This window comes from Oncorhynchus keta, chromosome 7 (genome assembly GCF_023373465.1).
Source record: "Oncorhynchus keta strain PuntledgeMale-10-30-2019 chromosome 7, Oket_V2, whole genome shotgun sequence".
NCBI classification, from domain to species: domain Eukaryota; kingdom Metazoa; phylum Chordata; class Actinopteri; order Salmoniformes; family Salmonidae; genus Oncorhynchus; species Oncorhynchus keta.
In genome coordinates this window covers 31,032,689-31,051,983 of record NC_068427.1, presented here as the reverse complement: position 1 = coordinate 31,051,983, position 19,295 = coordinate 31,032,689, and the positions used below count along the sequence as shown (strand labels likewise).

The 19,295-nt window shown below is 42.4% G+C and overlaps 1 protein-coding gene across 1 annotated transcript; it reads left to right on the top strand.

Moving 5' to 3' along the window:
• Positions 1–6: 6 nt before the first annotated feature.
• On the top strand, positions 7–18,610 carry sucla2 (succinate-CoA ligase ADP-forming subunit beta). The gene is made up of 11 exons (XM_035773935.2): positions 7–175; positions 1,158–1,344; positions 6,250–6,349; positions 6,434–6,596; positions 7,362–7,490; positions 8,789–8,927; positions 12,229–12,390; positions 12,510–12,652; positions 13,545–13,665; positions 15,638–15,726; positions 16,361–18,610. The coding sequence occupies exons 1-11, from the start codon at positions 92–94 to the stop codon at positions 16,433–16,435; spliced, it is 1,392 nt and encodes a 463-aa protein (XP_035629828.1). The 5' UTR covers positions 7–91; the 3' UTR covers positions 16,436–18,610.
• Positions 18,611–19,295: the final 685 nt, after the last annotated feature.

Below are 19,295 nucleotides of genomic sequence, written 5' to 3'. Positions count from 1 at the left end.
ACTATTGAATGTGAGCCAAGCCTATGCATGGGGCGCATGTTTTTTTTATGTCACTACGCATGCACCCAATTCGTTAGCTTGAGAAGGGAACATGGCGGCGTCCCTGATTTGCGGCCGATTGTCGGCTAGTCTGAGAAATTCTGGGGCAAGATCGACGCGTAACACTGCATCCAAAGTAAGTTCTACCTTGACAAAAATGTTATGAAATCCGGCTGCCTGTACCTGTGATTATTTTTCTGCTGCACCATCTTCGATGTCCCCGAGAAATGGGGTGAAATTTGACATTAGCTTATCTCATTTGAGGTAGCGAGGAAGCTGGCTCTTTTGGCTAACTAGCCACATAGCCAGCGAGCTAAACATTAGCAAACGTCGTTGCTTGTTTAGCAATGGAGAGACGAATGTATCAATCAGTACATGTATTTAAACAAGCTTATGTGGGTTCAGGGATTTGTTTGTTCGCAATAGCTTTTCGCTCACATACAGTACTAGTTAAGACCGTGACCTCCAACACAGCTGTCATAGACTAGAGACGATAGGACAGGGGGAGGGGGGGCCAGGAGCGTCATGCCCATCGGGGGTACAGGGGTAAGTGCCCCCTCAGATTTGTCCTGTATAATAGCACTTAACTTTTTGCTTATATATATATGATTATGACTAGATTGCAGGTAAAAGATGGTTCACGTGTTTGGAAAAAAAAGTTGTTCTAAGTTCTCCAGCCCCCAAAGCATCCTCGCATACATTCTGCCTCCTTGGATTTTTGGGGTGCATGATGCCTCTGGGGGGTGAAGAGAGGATATGCACCATCCAGGCTGTTTGTTCATGCTCACTTGCACTGACAAAGCTGACATTTTTAGAACCAAGTTCCAAGTTAGAAAAAAACGAGTTTGATGTTGACATAATGATTAATTTGATGCCCAAATGACATGTTTAATGTGTTCCTCTTTCATATCTGCAAACTTACAGTATTGCACAAATCTACTCCACATTTTTTGTTGTGTGTATGTGCCCTTTTAGTCTTTTGTATGGGTGTGGCTATTCTTATTCAGTGTCCTTTCACAGAGTGCTATGTACTCCCGCTGACATATGAGTAGGTACTGTCATGTTACTGCATCATGTACCACCCTACAACTTTTTCTCTCCTCTATCCCCCTCTCCAGGTGCTGGGTGGTTCCTCCGGCCTTCTTGGGGCTCAGCAGCAGCCCTCCCACCTTCAGCAGCAGCAGAGGAACCTCTCCCTGCATGAGTACATGAGCATCGGCCTGCTCAAAGAGGCTGGCGTCTGTGTGCCCGAGGGCAAGGTTGCCAGCTCACCTGATGAAGCCTACTCTGTTGCCAAGGAGATTGGTAAGCCATGCCTTAATAGGATGTGGTCAAATTATTTTGAGTAAGCTAACTTGGGGGTGCGTGTGTAGTCCCCTCCTGTACTCCCTATTCACCCACGACTGCGTGGCCAAACCCGACTCCAACACCATAAAGTTTGCTGACGACACAACGGTGGTAGGCCTGATCATCGACAACGATGAGACAGCCTATAGGGAAGAGGCCAGAGACTGCCGGGACACCATCCTCTTCCTCAACGTGACCAAGACAAAAGAGATGATGTGCACTACAGGAAAATCAGGTGCAAAAGCACCCATTTACATTGACAGGGCTGTAGAGTGGGTCGAGAGTTTTATGTTCCTTGATGTCCACATCACCAACAAACTATTATGGTCCAAACTAGAGGTCGACCGATTAATCGAAATGGCCGATTTTAATTAGGGCCGATTTCAAGTTTTCATAACAATTGGAAACCTGTATTTTTGGGCGCCAATTTAATTTTTAATTTTTATACCTTTTATTTAACTAGGCATGTCAGTTATAAGAACACATTCTTATTTTCAATGACGGCCTAGGAACGGTGGGTTAACTGCCTTGTTCAGGGGCAGAACGACAAATGTTCACCTTGTCAGCTCGGGGGATCCAATCTTGCAACCTTACAGTTAACTAGTCCAATGCAATATCCCAATGCAATATCGACCTGCCTGTTATGCGAATGCAGTAAGCCAAGGTAAGTTGCTAGCTAGCATTAAATTTATCTTATAAAAAACAATCAATAATAATCACTAGTTAACTACACATGGTTGATGATATTACGAGATATTATCTAGCGTGTCCTGCATTGCATATAATCTGACTGAGCATACAAGTATCTGACTGAGCGGTGGTAGGCAGAAGCAGGCTCCTAAACATTCATTCAAACAGCACTTTTGTGCATTTTGCCAGCAGCTCTTCATTGTGCGTCAAGCATTGCGCTGTTTATGACTTCAAGACTATCAACTCCCGAGATGAGGCTGGTGAAATGGCAATACTAAAGTGCCTATAAGAACTTGTCAAAGGTTAATGAAATACAAATGGTATAGAGGGAAATAGTCCTATAATTCCTACAATAACTACAACCTAAAAGTTATTACCTGGGAATATTGAAGACTCATGTTAAAAGGAACCACCAGCTTTCATATGTTCTCATGTTCTGAGGAAGGAACTGAAAAGTTAGCTTTCTTACATAGCACATATTGCACTTTTACTTCTCCAACACTTTTTTTTTTGCATGCATTATTTAAACCAAATTGAACATGTTTCATTATGAGGCTAAATTGATTTTATTGATGTATTATATTAAGTTAAAATAAGTGTTCATTCAGTATTGTTGTAATTGTCATTATTACAAATGTTTTTTTTGACTTTTTTGGTCCTCCAATAATCGGTATCGGCGTTGAAAAAAAAAATGAAAGAAATAATAATATATAAATATTTTTTTAAAGTGTATATATATAAAAATCATAATCCAAACCGACCTCAAAGGCACTAATCAGTCAGCACTACTGAGTAAGGTATGTTGTCAGAGTGGGCTGTAGGCCTATACTGTAATCTAGGGATTGCTCTGTATCATCGTAGTGCCATAGTAAGAGGTCAGAGAGAACGTCTGGAAGTCTATAATATCTTATAAGAATTCAAAAGGCACAAAGACAGCCCTAAAACGGCACTTAGTAGCTTTAATTACTAACGATAACCAGCATCTGTTGACTACCTGATCCAAAACTTCGATACTTCTCATACTAATAGCCTGTTCTCCATATTATATCTTCTTTGTAAATGGTGAGCCAACATGTTTTCAACATTTATCAAGTTTGAAGTTTTATTAGGCGTATGTACAGGATACGGATGGTATACATTGTCCAACAAATAGTTTATTATTATAATATATATATATACACTGCTCAAAAAAATAAAGGGAACACTAAAATAACACACCCTAGATCTGAATGAATTAAATATTATTATTAACTATTTTTTTCTTTAGATAGTTGAATGTGCTGACAACAAAATCACACATTATCAATGGAAATCAAATGTATCAACCCATGGAGGTCTGGATTTGGAGTCACACTCAAAATTAAAGTGGAAAACCACACTACAGGCTGATCCAACTTTAATCTAATGTCCTTAAAACAAGTCAAAATGAGGCTCAGTAGTGTGTGTGGCCTCCACGTGCCTGTATGACCTCCCTACAACGCCTGGGCATGCTCCTGATGAGGTGGCGGATTGTCTCCTGAGGGATCTCCTCCTAGACTAAAGCATCCGCCAACTCCTGGACAGTCTGTGGTGCAACGTGGCGTTGGTGGATGGAGCGAGACATGATGTCCCAGATGTGCTCAATTGGATTCAGGTCTGGGGAACGGGCGGGCCAGTCCATAGCATCAATGCCTTCCTCTTGCAGGAACTGCTGACACACTCCAGCCACATGAGGTCTGGCATTGTCTTGCATTAGGAGGAACCCAGGGCCAACTTCACCAGCATATGGTCTCACAAGGGGTCTGAGGATCTCATCTTGGTACCTAATGGCAGTCAGGCTACCTCTGGCGAGCACATGGAGGGCTGTGCGGCCCCCCAAAGAAATGCCACCCCACACCATGACTGACCCACTGCCAAACCGGTCATGTTTGAGGATGTTACAGTTAGCAGGACATTCTCCACGGCGTCTCCAGACTGTTACGTCTGTCACATGTGCTCAGTGTGAACCTGCTTACATCTGTGAAGAGCACAGGGCGCCAGTGGCGAATTTGCCAATCTTGGTGTTCTCTGGCAAATGAAAAACGTCCTGCACGGTGTTGGGCTGTAAGCACAACCCCCACCTGTGGATGTCGGGCCCTCATACCACCCTCATGGAGTTTGTTTCTGACCATTTGAGCAGACACGTGCACATTTGTGGCCTGCTGGAGGTCATTTTGCAGGGCTCTGGGAGTGCTCCTCCTTGCACAAAGGCGGAGGTAGTGGTCCTGCTGCTGGGTTGTTGCCCTCCTACGGCCTCCTCCACGTCTCCTGATGTACTGGCCTGTCTCCTGGTAGCGCCTCCATGCTCTGGACACAACGCTGACAGACACAGCAAACCTTCTTGCCACAGCTCGCATTGATTTGCCATCCTGGATGAGCTGCACTACCTGAGCCACTTGTGTGGGTTGTAGACTACGTCTCATGCTACCACTAGAGTGAAAGCACCGCCAGCATTCAAAAGTGACCAAAACATCAGCCAGGAAGCATAGAAGTGGTCTGTGGTCCACACGTGCAGAACCACTCCTTTATTGTGTGTGTCTTGCTAATTGCCTATAATTTCCACCTGTTGTCTTTTCCATTTGCACAACAGCATGTGAAATTTATTGTTAATCAGTGTTGCTTCCTAAGTGGACAGTTTGATTTCACAGAAGTGTGATTGACTTGGAGTTACATTGTGTTGTTTAAGTGTTCCCTTTTATTTTTTTGAGCAGTATATGTGTATATATATATATATATATATATATACATATATATTTGTGTTTAAAAAAAAAAAAACTTTTCATTTAACTAGGCAAGTCAGTTAAGAACTAATTCTTATTTACAACGATTGCCTACATTGGCCAAAAACGGATGACGCTGGTCCAATTCTGCTCCGCCCTATGGCACTCCCAATCACGGCTGGTTGTGATACAGCCTGGAATCAAACCATGGTGTTTGTAGTGATGTCTCAGGCACTGAGATGCAGTGCCTTAGACCGCTGCACCACTCGGGAGCCCCAAATGCTAACTTGCAAGTTCCTTCTTGACAATGCAACAACAATGAGAAATAATAAAAGTTAAGAATATGAACAAAGTCTCATGTTATGTTAAAATACTTACCTGTCCCTTTAGGGGCTGGGGGGGTACCATTGTTATGGGGCATTCTGGTGTGTGTGACTGCTCATCTGCATTTGCAAATCAGCAAAAGTGATTTGAATCAAAACGGAGTTAACAAATCGAAATCGAATCTATTCAAATCTTTGGAGTCAGCCCTAGTGTACTTTCTTGTTACTTTGAAAATGGCATGTATACACATTCACCCAAATATCTCTGGACTAATCTGAGAGTGCTGCACACAGAACCTGTAGCCTACATCTGACATGGTGTGACCCTTGGCCTTGTTTAGGGTGTTTTTAATAGCCTCTGAGGCAGCAGTAGAGACTACAGTCTAAACATAACACTGAACCCAAGGCTATCAGTTAACACTTCTGCAGCCTGCTGTGCTCAGCTGGACACACAGTAACCTGTTTACACCTATCTGTGCTTCCTTTTCCTCAGTGTCATGGAATTACTCTACTCCTGGACTAGCCTTTTTGATAAATGGCATTGCTCTGGACTAGGGATAATCTTTTAATTTGATTCAGACTAGTGTTTATTATATGTTAATGAAATCAAAATGTCCTCCCAGGCTTTACATAGAGGTTTTAGGCATGTCATTTTTATGTAGCCTACTCTGTAACTAACTGTAATAGTGTGTTGTTGTCTAACTTTGTTAATATGTTACAATACTAGATCAATAAAGTTAAATAATCTCTGACCTACTGAATTCCTCTGTGGTAATCAGTAGGGCTAAACACGATGTAGAACAATGTATCCATTCACTGTGTAGCTTACTCGATGCTAACACAGTTTTCTGGTTGTGGATAAAGATTAACTTGACAATGTCCAGAAGTAGCCTCGTCATTTAGGGCCATGAGTGCATGCCTTTGCTAGAAAGGTTGTGTTAGGCAGTGTTTGCACTGACAATGTTTTGTGTAGTTTGTACATCTGCATTATTATCGGTCTGTGTGTGTAATTGGCAGTGGAGTGTTGGGCTAGTCTGTAACTGCTATGGTCTTTCTCCCACGTGTGTGTGTGTGTGTGTGTGTGTGTGTGTGTGTGTGTGTGTGTGTCTCAGGCACCAAGGATCTAGTGGTGAAGGCTCAAGTGTTGGCTGGAGGCCGAGGCAAAGGCACCTTTGAGGGAGGTCTGAAGGGAGGAGTGAAGATTGTCTACTCGTGAGTGTCCGAGAGAACCCCTCTCAAACTGCACCCATTTCTACTCTGTGTCAATTCTTCTGTCTCTCTTCCCCTCTCCTACAGTCCAGAGGAGGCCCGGGACATCTCCTCTCAGATGATTGGTCGTAAGCTGTACACCAAGCAGACAGGCGAGCAGGGCCGTATCTGTAACCAGGTGTTCATCTGTGAGCGCAGGTACCCCCGCAGGGAGTACTACTTTGCCATCACAATGGAGAGATCCTTCCAGGTGAGGTCATTCCCGCCCCTTCACTCCTCTCAGGTGACAACAGCTGATAAATCACGCTCAGCCATTCTGGGTCAGGCTGTCAGATTTGACATATTGGGCAGCTGTTATTCTTGATTTTGAATGTTGATTGTGTTGTGTTGGATGGTCCCACTAGATGGCGTAGTGGTAAAGGACATGGCCGTGGACATGTTGAAATACTTGTGCTCCGTGGGACTTGCTTGTCCAGCTGCTCTTATAGCTCTGTTCTCTAAATAGGATAATGAGACACCCGTTGTCATTGAGAATTTGAAGACCAATGGATCAATTCAATCATTTGTTACATTTATTTATTTAGCCCAGGTACTATTAGGTTAACTATTTAATATCTATATTGACCCTTTTTGCACAACTCTTTTTACTCATCACATATGCTGCTGCTTTTTATTATCTATCCAGTCACTTTAGCCCTACCTTTATGTATCTACCTCAATTACCTTGTACCCCTGCAGTACCACTGTAATAGTATTTAGCCAAGTTATTGTTACTCATTGTGTATTTATTCCTTGTGTTATTATTTTTTTGTTTCTCTGCATTGTTGGAAAGGGCCCGTAAGTAAGCATTTCACTGTTAGTCTACACCTGTTGTTTACGAAGCATGTGACAAATACAATTTGATTTGCTGTGAGACATATGTTCCATTAATTTGCTCTTTTTTAGTTTGATTGCCACTCAATGAATGTGTAAAATGATTGGTACTCATAATCTCTCGGCCCCTCCCTCTGAACAGGGCCCCGTGTTGATTGGCAGCTCTCAGGGGGGCGTGAACATCGAGGATGTGGCAGCGGAGAATCCCGACGCCATTGTGAAGGAGCCAATCGACATCATGGAGGGAATCAAGATGGAACAAGCTGTTTCGGTACAGTTGAGATCGGGTTGTAAAAATACCTCTTGATTTGTCTTTCAGTCTCTTAGATCCCAGGAAACATTACATATCCTGGTAAATAAACAATACTCCACCTGATTTTAAAGCTAGCTATTTTGGTCCATGTTTAAACAAACAACTTGCGGTAACATTTATATTCAAATTAGGTCTGACTTGAGTTTCTCTCTAAATACAAGGGCCTCAGAACCTTATTAGTTAGGCAGTGTAATATCTTTAAACGTCAGGTTTTGACTTTGATATGCTCAGTCAACATTGCATCTCACACACTACATGTGTCTCAAAGTGTCTGCAATGTTAACATGACCTGCCAACGTCTCTCACATTCACTATAAATCTAATTTATTTATATAGCCCCCCTTACATCAGCTGATATCTGTACAGAAACCCAGCCTAAAACCCCAAACAGCAAGCAAAGCAGGTGTAGATGTACGGTGGCTAGGAAAAACTCCCTAGAAAGGCCAAAACCTAGGAAGAAACCTAGAGAGTAAATGTCAGTTGGCTTTTCATAGCCGATCATTAAGAGTATCTCTACCGCTCCTGCTGTCTCTAGAGAGTTGAAAACAGCAGGTCTGGGACAGGTAGCACGACCGGTGAACAGGTCAGGGTTCCATAGCTGCAGGCAGAACAGTTGAAACTGGGGCAGCAGCACGGCCAGGTGGACTGGGGACAGCAAGGAGTCATCACGCCAGGTAGTCCTGAAGAATGGTCCTAGGGCTCAGGTCCTCCGAAAGAGAGAATTAGAGAGAGCATACTTAAATTCACACAGGACATCGGATAAGACAGGAGAAATACTCCACATATAAGACTGACCCTAGCCCCCCGACACAAACTACTGCAGCATAAATACTGGAGGCTGAGACAGGAGGGGTCAGGAGACACTGTGGCCCCATCCGATGATACCCCCGGACAGGGCCAAACACCTGCCCCACCCACTTTGCCAAAGCACAGCCCCCACACACTAGAGGGATATCTTCAACCACCAACTTAACCTCCTGAGACAAGGCCGAGTATAGCCCACAAAGATCTCCGCCACGGCACAACCCAAGGGGGGCGCCAACCCAGACTATACCCCTCATTGTCATTTGTTCCTGCTCTCCTTCAACTCCTCTCACCTTCAATTGAATTCAAGTGTTTTACAAGCTGGTAATAGATTTCTAAATGTTGCTAAAGTAGAAGTAAATTACAAACAATGTAGATTTGAAGAACTGATATTGATACATTTCTTTCTTTTGCTCTTTTCTCGGTCTTCTCTGTCTTCGCTCTCTCTCCAGATTGCCACAAAGATGGGCTTCCCTGCTGCTCTGATTGACGACGCAGCTGCTAACATAATCAAGCTCTACAACGTCTTCATGAAGTTTGACGCCTCCATGCTGGAGATCAACCCCATGGTGGAGGACGCCTCTGGCCAGGGTACACATACACTTGCTTTTCGTTGCTAGTGATGTTGTTAGTCACGCCAGTGTTAAGAGCTGGGTGAGAGTGTGTTGCTTGGTTGGAGGCTTCTCCCATTGATCTATGACTCAGTCAATCATTCTCATTAACACACTCCCAGTGAAAAACCCTAGTGTGAATCACTGCACTTTTTAACTGATGGGCCAAATAGGCAGCTAAACCCCATGGTACTGAAGGAATGATTGTGTTATTGCACAACCAACTGTCTTCAACATCATAGCCATACATGGTAGAGTATGGTGGCTGGGTCAAATAAGAGGCCTTATGTTAGCTTTGAAATGTAAAAGGCATTCCAGTGCTCATATGTACTTCGAATTACTTTGTGGTTATTCGCTGACTTGACCAACCCCAAACATACCAGGAGAGTTGATTGACAGTAGGAATGGCCAGTGCTGACCCTTTGACCCTACTACATTAGCAACATCTGTAGTATCTTATCTGTCACTAACCCAGATCTGTCCTTGACATGTATAGTACAGCCAACCATGGTTACACAGTAAAGCTATGTCACAGAACTATACTCAACAAAAATAAACACAACATGTAAAGTGTTGATTTCATGAGCGGTAATAAAAGATCCCAGATATTTTTCATACACGTAAAAAGTTTATTTCTTTCAAAATTTGTGCACACATTTGTTTACAACCCTGTTAGTTAGAATGTATCCTTTGCCAAGATTGTCCATCCACCTGACAGGTGTGGCATATCAAGAAGCTGATTAAACAGCATGATCATTACAATGGCTATCTTGGTTGACCAATAATTCTTTTCACCAATCGATTGAAAAGTTAAAAGGTGTATTTTTCCATATATAGACAAATCCTATGTGTTTTAATCAAATCAACTATTTGTACTGAGCTTGTCTGATGCTTTAAGCACACTGTTTGATTAAGAGACACAAATGTCTCGAGGGAGTCCGACCACAATTGATTTGATTGTGCCGGGTCTGGTTCAGACTTGCTGTGTTAAAAAAAAAAGCAAGTGACTGTGTGACTAGCACCCGGTGTCTGTCTCTCCTTGCTGCAGCGACCACTACAGAATATCAGCAGTGTATCGCGCTGTCTGTGTTGTTGAAGCTGCAACATAATTACAGCTATTTCTGACTGAAAAGTTGTTACTGTAATCCCTAATTTGTTAAGGAAAAACATTTTCCTATTCCCTCAACCATTGCTCTCTTTACGTGAAACATGACCAATAGGACGTGACCTATATCATAATCACATCAATAAATAGGTTATAACAAACTCTGAACACCATAACATGTGACAGAAAAATGGATGCAGAGGATGTGACAAATAAACAAAATTGGGTATGTGGTTTCTCAGCGGGTAAAGGGGAAGTCAGATATGTGGAATGAATGTGATCGTTGTAGAAAATAAAAAGGAAGTAAGGAGCAAATGATGCGTGCATATTATGTGTGCCAAACAAATGCTGTTAGATTAGAATATAACTTTTCTGACAGTTTGGAACAATGTAAACTATTAGAACACACACACTAGACAGAGGAACTCTGCCTAGAAGGCCAGTATCCAGGAGTTGCCTCTTCACTGTTGAGGTTGGTGTTTTGCGGGTACTATTTAATGAAGATGCCAGTTGAGGACTTGTGAGGCGTCTGTTTCTCAGACTAGACGCTAATGTGTCTAGTCTGACGAGTTTCAGAAGAAAGTTCTTTCTTTCTGGCCATTTTGAGCCTTTAAATCGAATCCACAAATGCTGATGCTCCAGATACTCAACTAGTCTAAACAAGGCCCGTTTGTTTTATTGCTTCTTTAATCAGAACAGTTTTCAGCTGTGCTTACATAATTGCAAAAGGGTTTTCTTATGATCAATTAGCCTTTTAAAATTATAAACTTGGATTATCTAACACAACATGCCATTGGAACACAGGAATGATGGTTGCTGATAATGGGCCTATGTAGATATTCCGTAACAAATCAGCCGTTTCCAGCTACAATAATCATTTACAACATTAACAATGTCTACACTGTATTTCTGATCAATTTGATGTTATTTTAATGACCGCAAAATGAGCTTTTCTTTCAAAAACAAGGACATTTAAGTGACCCCAAACTTTTGAACGGTAGTGTTTATGGGTGATTTTGAAGCCAGACTAGTGTCTAGTACACCATGATTTGTATTTATTTATTTTGCTACTGCGTGACTAAAGAAATGTCAGTCGACAAACAGCCCATCGACCAAACAATTGTCCAGTCTAATAAATGGGGTCAACCCTAATCATTACACAGGTCCACCTTGTGCTGGGGACAATAAAAGACCACTCTAAAATGTGTTGTTTTGTCACACAGCACAATGCCACAGATGTCTCATGTTTTGAGGGAGCATGTAAATTGGCATGCTGACTGCAGGAATGTCCAACAGAGCTGTTGCCAGATAATTTTATGTTAATTTCTCTACCATAAGCTGCCTCTGTCGTTTTCAGAGAATTTGTCAGTTGTGTGGATGAGCAGTTTGCTGATGTCAACGTTGTGAACAGAATGCCCCGTGGTGGTGGGATTATGCTATGGACAGGCATAAGCTACTGACAACAAACTCAATTGCATTTTTATCGATGGCAATTTGAATGCACAGTGATACCGTGACGAGCTCCTGAGGCTAATTGTCGTGCCATTTATCTGCAGCCATCACCTCCATGTTTCAGCATGATAATGCATGGCCCATGTCGCAAGGATCTGTACACAATTCCTGGAAATGGAAAATGTCCCTGTTCTTCCATGGCCTGAATACTCATCAGAGAGCATGTTTGGGATGCTCTGGATCGCAGTGTACATGTTCGCATGTTCCAATATCAAGCCACTGCACAGCCATTGAATAGGAGTTGGACTACATTCCACAGGTCACAATCAACAGCCTAATCAACTATCTGCGAAGGAGATGCATGAGGCAAATGGATACTTAGTGGTTTTCTGATCCACACCCCTACTTTTCTTTAAGGTATCTGTGACAACATTTGTATTCCCAGTCATGTGAAATCCATAGATTGGGGCGTAATGATTTTTTTTTTCAATTGACTGATTTCCTTATGAACTGTAACTCAGTAAAATCTTATATTATATATATCTTATATTTTTGTTCAGTATAGATAATCTCTTGCACCTTGGATCAGGCATTGGAAAATGTTCCCTCCAAGTACAAACGGACATCTGCCTCTGGTTTTGTTGTAATGAAGTTACAGGGTCATTGGGTTTTTGTCAGCCATCTTGGGCTCAGCCTCTGTCTCCTGTGTGTGTGCCTCTGACAGTGATGTGCATGGACGCCAAGATCAACTTTGACTCGAACGCAGCGTATCGCCAGAAGAAGGTGTTTGACATGCAGGACTGGACCCAGGAGGATGCCAGGGACCGACAGGCAGCCAAGGCTGACCTCAACTACATTGGCCTGGACGGATCCATTGGGTGTCTGGGTGAGTGCCACAACACACCCAACACTGCTTCACAGCACCACACACCTAGCTTTATAGTAGCAGTAGTGATAAAAATAAAATAAAAATGTATATTCACTCTATATTCTCTGTTTGTGTAGTGAATGGGGCTGGTCTTGCCATGGCCACCATGGACATCATTAAGCTGCATGGTGGCACGCCTGCCAACTTCCTGGACGTGGGGGGCGGAGCTACAGCCCACCAGGTGATGGAGGCCTTTAAACTCATCACCTCTGACAGGAAGGTAAGGACTGGGAATGGGGGACACTTACCACTAACACCTAGCATCTCTGGTTGTCATTGAAGAAGCATTAATCTGCAGTAGGCTCTCACTTCTCACTGTGGCACCAATAAGCACAGACACAGACAGTGTTCCACAGTCCTTCACCCTGACCTCTATCCCCAACTGGAACGGGACGGCTGGGTATCTAGAGCAGTAGTAGCCTGCAGTTGATACTATTGTTGTTTTGATGGAGTTAGGAGGTAGGGATTCATTAGGAATTCCTGATGTTTGGACCTTCAGGTAGGTTACGGTTGTATAAAGTCACTTTTCAGTACACGCATCCCCTAGTTAGGTGTATCTTTTGACAGACATTCGTCTGGAGTTACCTGAAGATATCAGTAGGATAGCTCACTCGGAGGGTGGGGTTTACTACTGGTGGAACCTATTGGGTGACATTTAACTGTGGGAGTTTGAATGGGGGAGGACTTTAGAGGGAGTACAGGGAGGGTTCTAACCTGCTGTGTGACATATAGTAGTCATTCATTCATTGATGGGTGAGTAGGTTTTTGATAGATGGTTATAAGCTCTCATGGGAGATTTGTGGCTAATTTCCTGTCTCTGTGTTGACACCTGCTTAGTGTGGTCCTAGTGGTGTCTGTGGTTTATTATGGAGCCTCAGTAATGGTGTGGTATTTATAAGTGTTAATTTAAACCACTACAGTTTTATAATACACATTACATTTACAGTGTGATCTTGATGTTGTTGAAGTTATATTACTTTTTTTTAAGGTTTGGTTATTGTTCCTGTATGAATTTGTGATCAAGCTTTTGTGATTGCTTGGTTTTTGGTCTTCTATGGTCAATATCTTCGTTTATGCTTTCATGGTCAACTTCTTTGGTTTGTGGTCCTCAGGTGCAGGCCATCCTTGTGAACATCTTTGGTGGCATCATGAGGTGTGACATCATTGCTCAGGGCATCATCATGGCTGTTACAGACCTGGACCTGAAGATCCCCATTGTGGTGCGGTTACAAGGTGAGACTGACCTCCCTTATACCGTCAAGCACAAGGTAGCCAGCACAATAGCAGCTTGGCATGACCACCCTGTGGCAATTACGGTGAAAACTATTTTAGCTTTGTTATATAGGCTACTACACTGCCATTTTGGCGTACATACTGGGCTGGGAGAGAGGTAGGGGGTGACAGTGGAGCGTGGCATTATAAAGGTCAACGAGCAAGCAGCTTGTCAGGATTAGGCTCTTCTAGTACTTCCCCACACACACTAGTGATGTGAGGGTAAAAACTTGATACAGTTGCATATTGGGATGTTCTTTTTTACGATTTACTATCGCAATATTATTTTTCCTTCATAGCTTGTTCTCTATCTTTTTTTTAAGTAAGGTACCAATTTGTTTTCAGTACTTATTTCCATGACTGATAAATTAGTTCTCATGGCTCACTTTCTGCAGCAGACATGGTGAGCAATATGTTTAGAACATCGAATCGCAATAAAATCACGGTATCGAATCGCAATAAATATAGAATTGTGAGAATTGCAATGCATATCGTATTGGACCTAAGTATCACATAATACCGGCACTATGGGACCCTGTAGCTCCCAGCCTCTCCCTTCTGGACATGTTTGAAACACACAGGGACAAATAGAATGTGTGAAGTTATACAGAACTCAATCACTCATAAACGAAATGTAATTGTACTAAAATGATTTCCTTCAAACGGTTTAGTAATGTATAATGAACTTTCACAAATTAGACTTCTAATTTATTTAGTCTGCTATTTTAAATGCTTTTGTAATCATGCAGGGTTATTATTCCAATTGTCTAGCCCTGGTATTCCCAGGGCTACTCACAATGCCGTCGGGGGTACGCCAAATTAAAAAATGTGATTCACATTTTTAAAAAATGTATATCATTTTTTTTTTTTAAGTTAACATTTTTTTCTTCACATTTTCAAACAGAATTTATATTTTCAAACTGGGATATACATTTGGGTGAGGTTTTTTTCTTGACCGAATAGCCTCGTTTCACTGCCAAAAATAAAATGAAACCATCTAGTGTTCAGGGAAATAACAACACAATGTCAAATACAGGTAGCCTAGTCAAATATTTAACATCCAATCACATTAACCGTTACTCTCTCGCGGGAATTCCATTAACGGTTTGTCTGTAGCCAAACTTAGCTGCTGCTCATGTTGGTGTCTGTACTGATGGCACAAAAGCCATGATAGGGAGACATAGTGGAGTGGTAACGTACGCGCAAGCAATTGCTCCCAACACCACTTGGGTACACTGCAGCATCCACGGGAGGCTCTTGCTGCCAAGGGAATGCCTGACAGCTTGAAATACGTTTTGGACACTACAGTGAATATGGTTAGCTTTGTTAAAGCAAGGCCCCTGAACTGTGTATTATTTGTGCTATGCAATGATATGGGCAGTGACCATGTAATGCTTTTTACAACATACAGAAGAAGTGCGCTGGTTATGAAGGGGCAAAGTATTGACACGTTTTTTAAAATTGAGAGACAAGTTTAATTTTCACTTGTCTGACCGCTTGCATGATGATGACGTTTCTCACACAACTGGCCAATCTGGGTGATGATTTTTCTCGCCTGAATGATCTGAATCTTGGATTACAGGGACTCTGTGCAACTATATTCAATGTGTAGGACAAAATTGAGGCTATGATTAAGATGTTGCAGCTCTTCTCTGACTGCATTAACAAGGACAACACACAGGTGTATGATTTTTTTTTTTGTGTGCAAATGAACTCAAGCTTTACGGACAATGTCAAATGTGATATAGCGAAGCACCCGAGTGAGTTGGGTGCACAATTATAAATTACGGATGACACAAATAACTGGATTTGTTATCCCTTTCATGCCCAGCCTCCCTCCAGTCCACTTACTGATATCTGAGCTATATAAAAGAGAAGCAAAGCGCTTTCTAAAAGATCAGCATTCCTTCAGCCTCATTCTGTTATGTTTCAGGATCCAGAGTGGATGATGCCAAAGCTTTGATTGCCGCTAGCCCACTGAAGCTCCTGGCCTGTGACGATCTGGACGAGGCCGCTAGAATGGTACACACACTTCTCTACCTCTACCCCTCTAAGCACCCAGTCTGGTTTATGTAGGGTGGTGTGTGTGTGGTACAGTAGGTCTATGTGAAGTGTGTGAATGTGAAAAGGAATGTCAGGAACTGTTTGCGGTGTGTGTGAGGGCAGTGTGTAAAAATGTGTGTGAGACGAGGGTCACCAGCAGGGTTGAATGTGTGTGTGTGCGCGTGTGGTGTGTGTCAATTGACACAGTCAGGGTATAGGTTGAAGTGACACTGCCTGAGTTTTATGGCTTTGATTTCTGGCAGAGCTAGCAGCAGTGACATTGAGTCAGAGCAGAGACCCCCTTTCTCTCATCTCACCCCTCCATCTATCTTTCCCTCTACCAATAGTCTGGCTTTGCTCTCACTGACTCCCACTATCTCTCCTCTCCACTCGCTCTCCTTTGTTTTTGGAGTGTTTTACACCCAAAAGAGACAAGCATCAGTTAGCCAGCACAATGGCAGCTTGGCATGACCACCCTGTGGCAGTTACAGCCCCCCGCAATTAAAACTATTCATTTTTAGTGTTTTTGTTTGTTTTATAATGAGATCACGCATATAGTTCCCTTCTGCTGTGCTTCTGTTTAAAGTATTCTCTCTCTGTTTCCTCTTTGCAGGTTGTAAAGCTTTCTGAAATTGTGTCGCTGGCTCAGGAGGCTCATGTGGACATCTCTTTCCAGCTGCCACTCTAAGCCATGTCCCTTGACTCTATGACCACATCTGAACCCTGACACCCCACCCCTTGAACAACAAGAAGAGCCTCTCATTAATGAGCGAATACTACAACACAGCCCACCAACTTCTGTTAGTTCTGTTTCTCTCTTTCTCGCTCTGTGGCAAGGCTCCAAAATACACACACACATACAGGTAACTGCCAAATTAAAGGAAACTAAGTAAATGAGGGATACAAAGTTGCCTGGCAACCCAGACTCCTTGCTCGTGCCAAACGCTATGCCACGCCCACGAACGTTAGTTTCTTCACTGCAAAGAGTCTGGATCTGAGTACCTTCCCGACCCTTCATCAAATGCGAACACATTCAGGGTCGTCTGATTGGTCCAGAAACCGATGATATGAGCCAGAACACACATGTTTAAAGCTGCGGTTTGAAAATGTCATTAACTTTTGCTACTCTACTTTCCTCACTCAGTTTTGTTATTTGTGAAGGGGCTTCCTACTGTGGCTTGTCGGTTTGTTCAAACACACTTATCAGATTAGACACTGGGGGCGCTCCTCCAGATTAGTCCAGTATTATTCACTCTGTTGTGTTGCTTTTTCCCCCGTGAGGAGAGAATGGTTTTGGTTACTTCCTCATCACCCCTCTGGCCACCTCTCTCCCTCAGCTCCCACAATGCATAGCACTACTTATAACGCACAAACCCCCAACCTTTCTCTTTCCTGGGAGAGAGTGGTGTTTCTATCTATTTACTGTAACTTGGGCTCTGAAGGTACAGCTAATTCCCCTTTGAAAAATAGTTTATAGTCTTAAGTAGGAGGCAACGCAATGGGTATGTCTACAAGAATATGCTATACAATTAGCCATCAATTAAACACTTAGTTAAGAGGTAAAAACAAAGTACACAGTGTACAACAATAAAGAACGTCTTCCTAATTTTGAGTTGCACGCACATACAATCCATGTATCAAGGCTTAAAAATCCTTCTTTAACCTGTCTCCTCCCCTTCATCTACACTGATTGAAGTGGATTTAACAAGTGACATGATTAAGGGATCATAGCTTTCAGCTGGATTCACCTGGTCAGTCTGTCACAGAAAGAGCAGGCATTCTTAATGTTTTGTCCTCAGTGTATAGGTTACATTTACAACAATGCTCAAGAGACTTTTCACACCACATTCTTGCAATACTTAGTCAATAAATGCATACCTTAGGTTCCATGCTGGTATGGTTGAAAGAGGACTAATTACTGCAGGTGGGGGCATTTAAAGGGGTAACCCCGCCTCTCAGTTAGATGTGATCTGATTGATTACTTTGATTGAGGTGTGTGGTGACCAATAAGGATCAGGCTCCCCTCCAGGAGGTAGGGGTTTTGTACACGGTTCATTCTCCTGGATCAGTGGTTTAGAGAGGGTTACTGCTGGATGCAATGTCACAGTCAGTCATAGCCCCCCCCTTAAGTCTCCTGTCTGCCCCTGCAGGAGTGCCTTATATTGAGGGTCTGAGAATGGGATATGGGGTAAGAAATAGGGGGGGTTTATAGGGGAGGTGCCCATTGTAATGCCAGCTGCTAGGTTGTGACACTGGACTAATACTTGGCAAACTAAGAAAATACTTTATGGAATGTAAATCACTCTTAGGAGTACCTCATGTCAATCGTTTCATCTCCATGCAATTTGAAATGCATAGCTGAATAGTGGATTGTTCTGATTCTGGCGAGAGAGACTGACTCATACCTGGATAAAAGCATCGGAGTACTCCTTTACTCCTGAACTAGTAAGAGTTATTTGTGTGTGATATCTAAACTACTGCTTATCTGGTTGACTGCATGTTTGTGTATTTGTGTCTTCCATCCCTTCTATCGGAGGGTCTCCTATATAATAGTCTGCCACCATGTCACAGGAACAACCTTTCTCACTCTGTTCAGGTACATATGATGACAAAAATGGGGGTGGGCCGTGTCCACTCAACTGTTAAAAGATTGTACTGTAGTTAAGTCTTCTCTCTATTTCTCCTTATCTCCCTCCATTCCTCTGTATCTGTTACTCCCCAGCCCTCAGAACACAGAAACACACATATTGTGAGTTGTAAGACATTTATTATATCTTGTAAATAATGAGACCGCTGTTCTCTTCTATAAAATATTTATGCTTCTCTTGGGGAGTAAAAAAAAAGAATAAATGGAGAACACCGACTTTGCTTTTTTGTTTTAGTTTTTTGCAGCACTTGTACTTGCAATGTGAAAGTTGTTTTACATCTCCTTATGGCTAGTTAGGTTGTGTTTGGCATTAGTCATGTCAACAAAAACAACAGAGGAATTGCTAAAGTGCAAATTTATATAATGACCAGGCTCATGTGACTCCAAATTAGCTTATATACTGTTGATATTAGCATAGTAGAGTTAGAATCTTTCAACATTTTCTACATGCCAGACTCTGTGTTGCATAATAATTTCAGCCTCTATTCAAATTTCTGTTCTAACCAATAGAATCCAACTTTATTTTCTATCTCTAGAGTCACTGCGTGGATGCATACTGGGTTAAAACTGAATTGTGCACTGACAGAGCAGGGCTTACCTCCTGTTGCAAGCAGTGTCTCTGGAGACGCACTTCAAGGAGAAATTAGACTTGAAGATTCTTGAAACTAGGGACCACAACACATCATACCATAATGTGGAGTTAATAATACTGCCTTAATATTAGAGGTTCGCTTGAGTGGCTCTGCTTCTCTTTCTTTCAAACATTTTATTTCCCATACAGACAAAACCAACAATTTTAAAATAATAATAAAGCAATTTCCATGTCTTCAAGAATAGAACGAGATTGAATAGGCAAAAAAAAGTCACTGTGTTCTACAGTACATATCTTTTTGAAAATTAT

Coding starts and splice junctions, on each gene's coding strand:
- sucla2 (XM_035773935.2), top strand. CDS start 92: ATGGCGGCGTCCCTGATTTGCGGCCGATTGTCGGCTAGTCTGAGAAAT. Junction 6,350..6,433: donor GGAGTGAAGATTGTCTACTC/GTGAGTGTCCGA, acceptor CCTCTCCTACAG/TCCAGAGGAGGCCCGGGACA. Junction 13,666..15,637: donor CATTGTGGTGCGGTTACAAG/GTGAGACTGACC, acceptor GTTATGTTTCAG/GATCCAGAGTGGATGATGCC.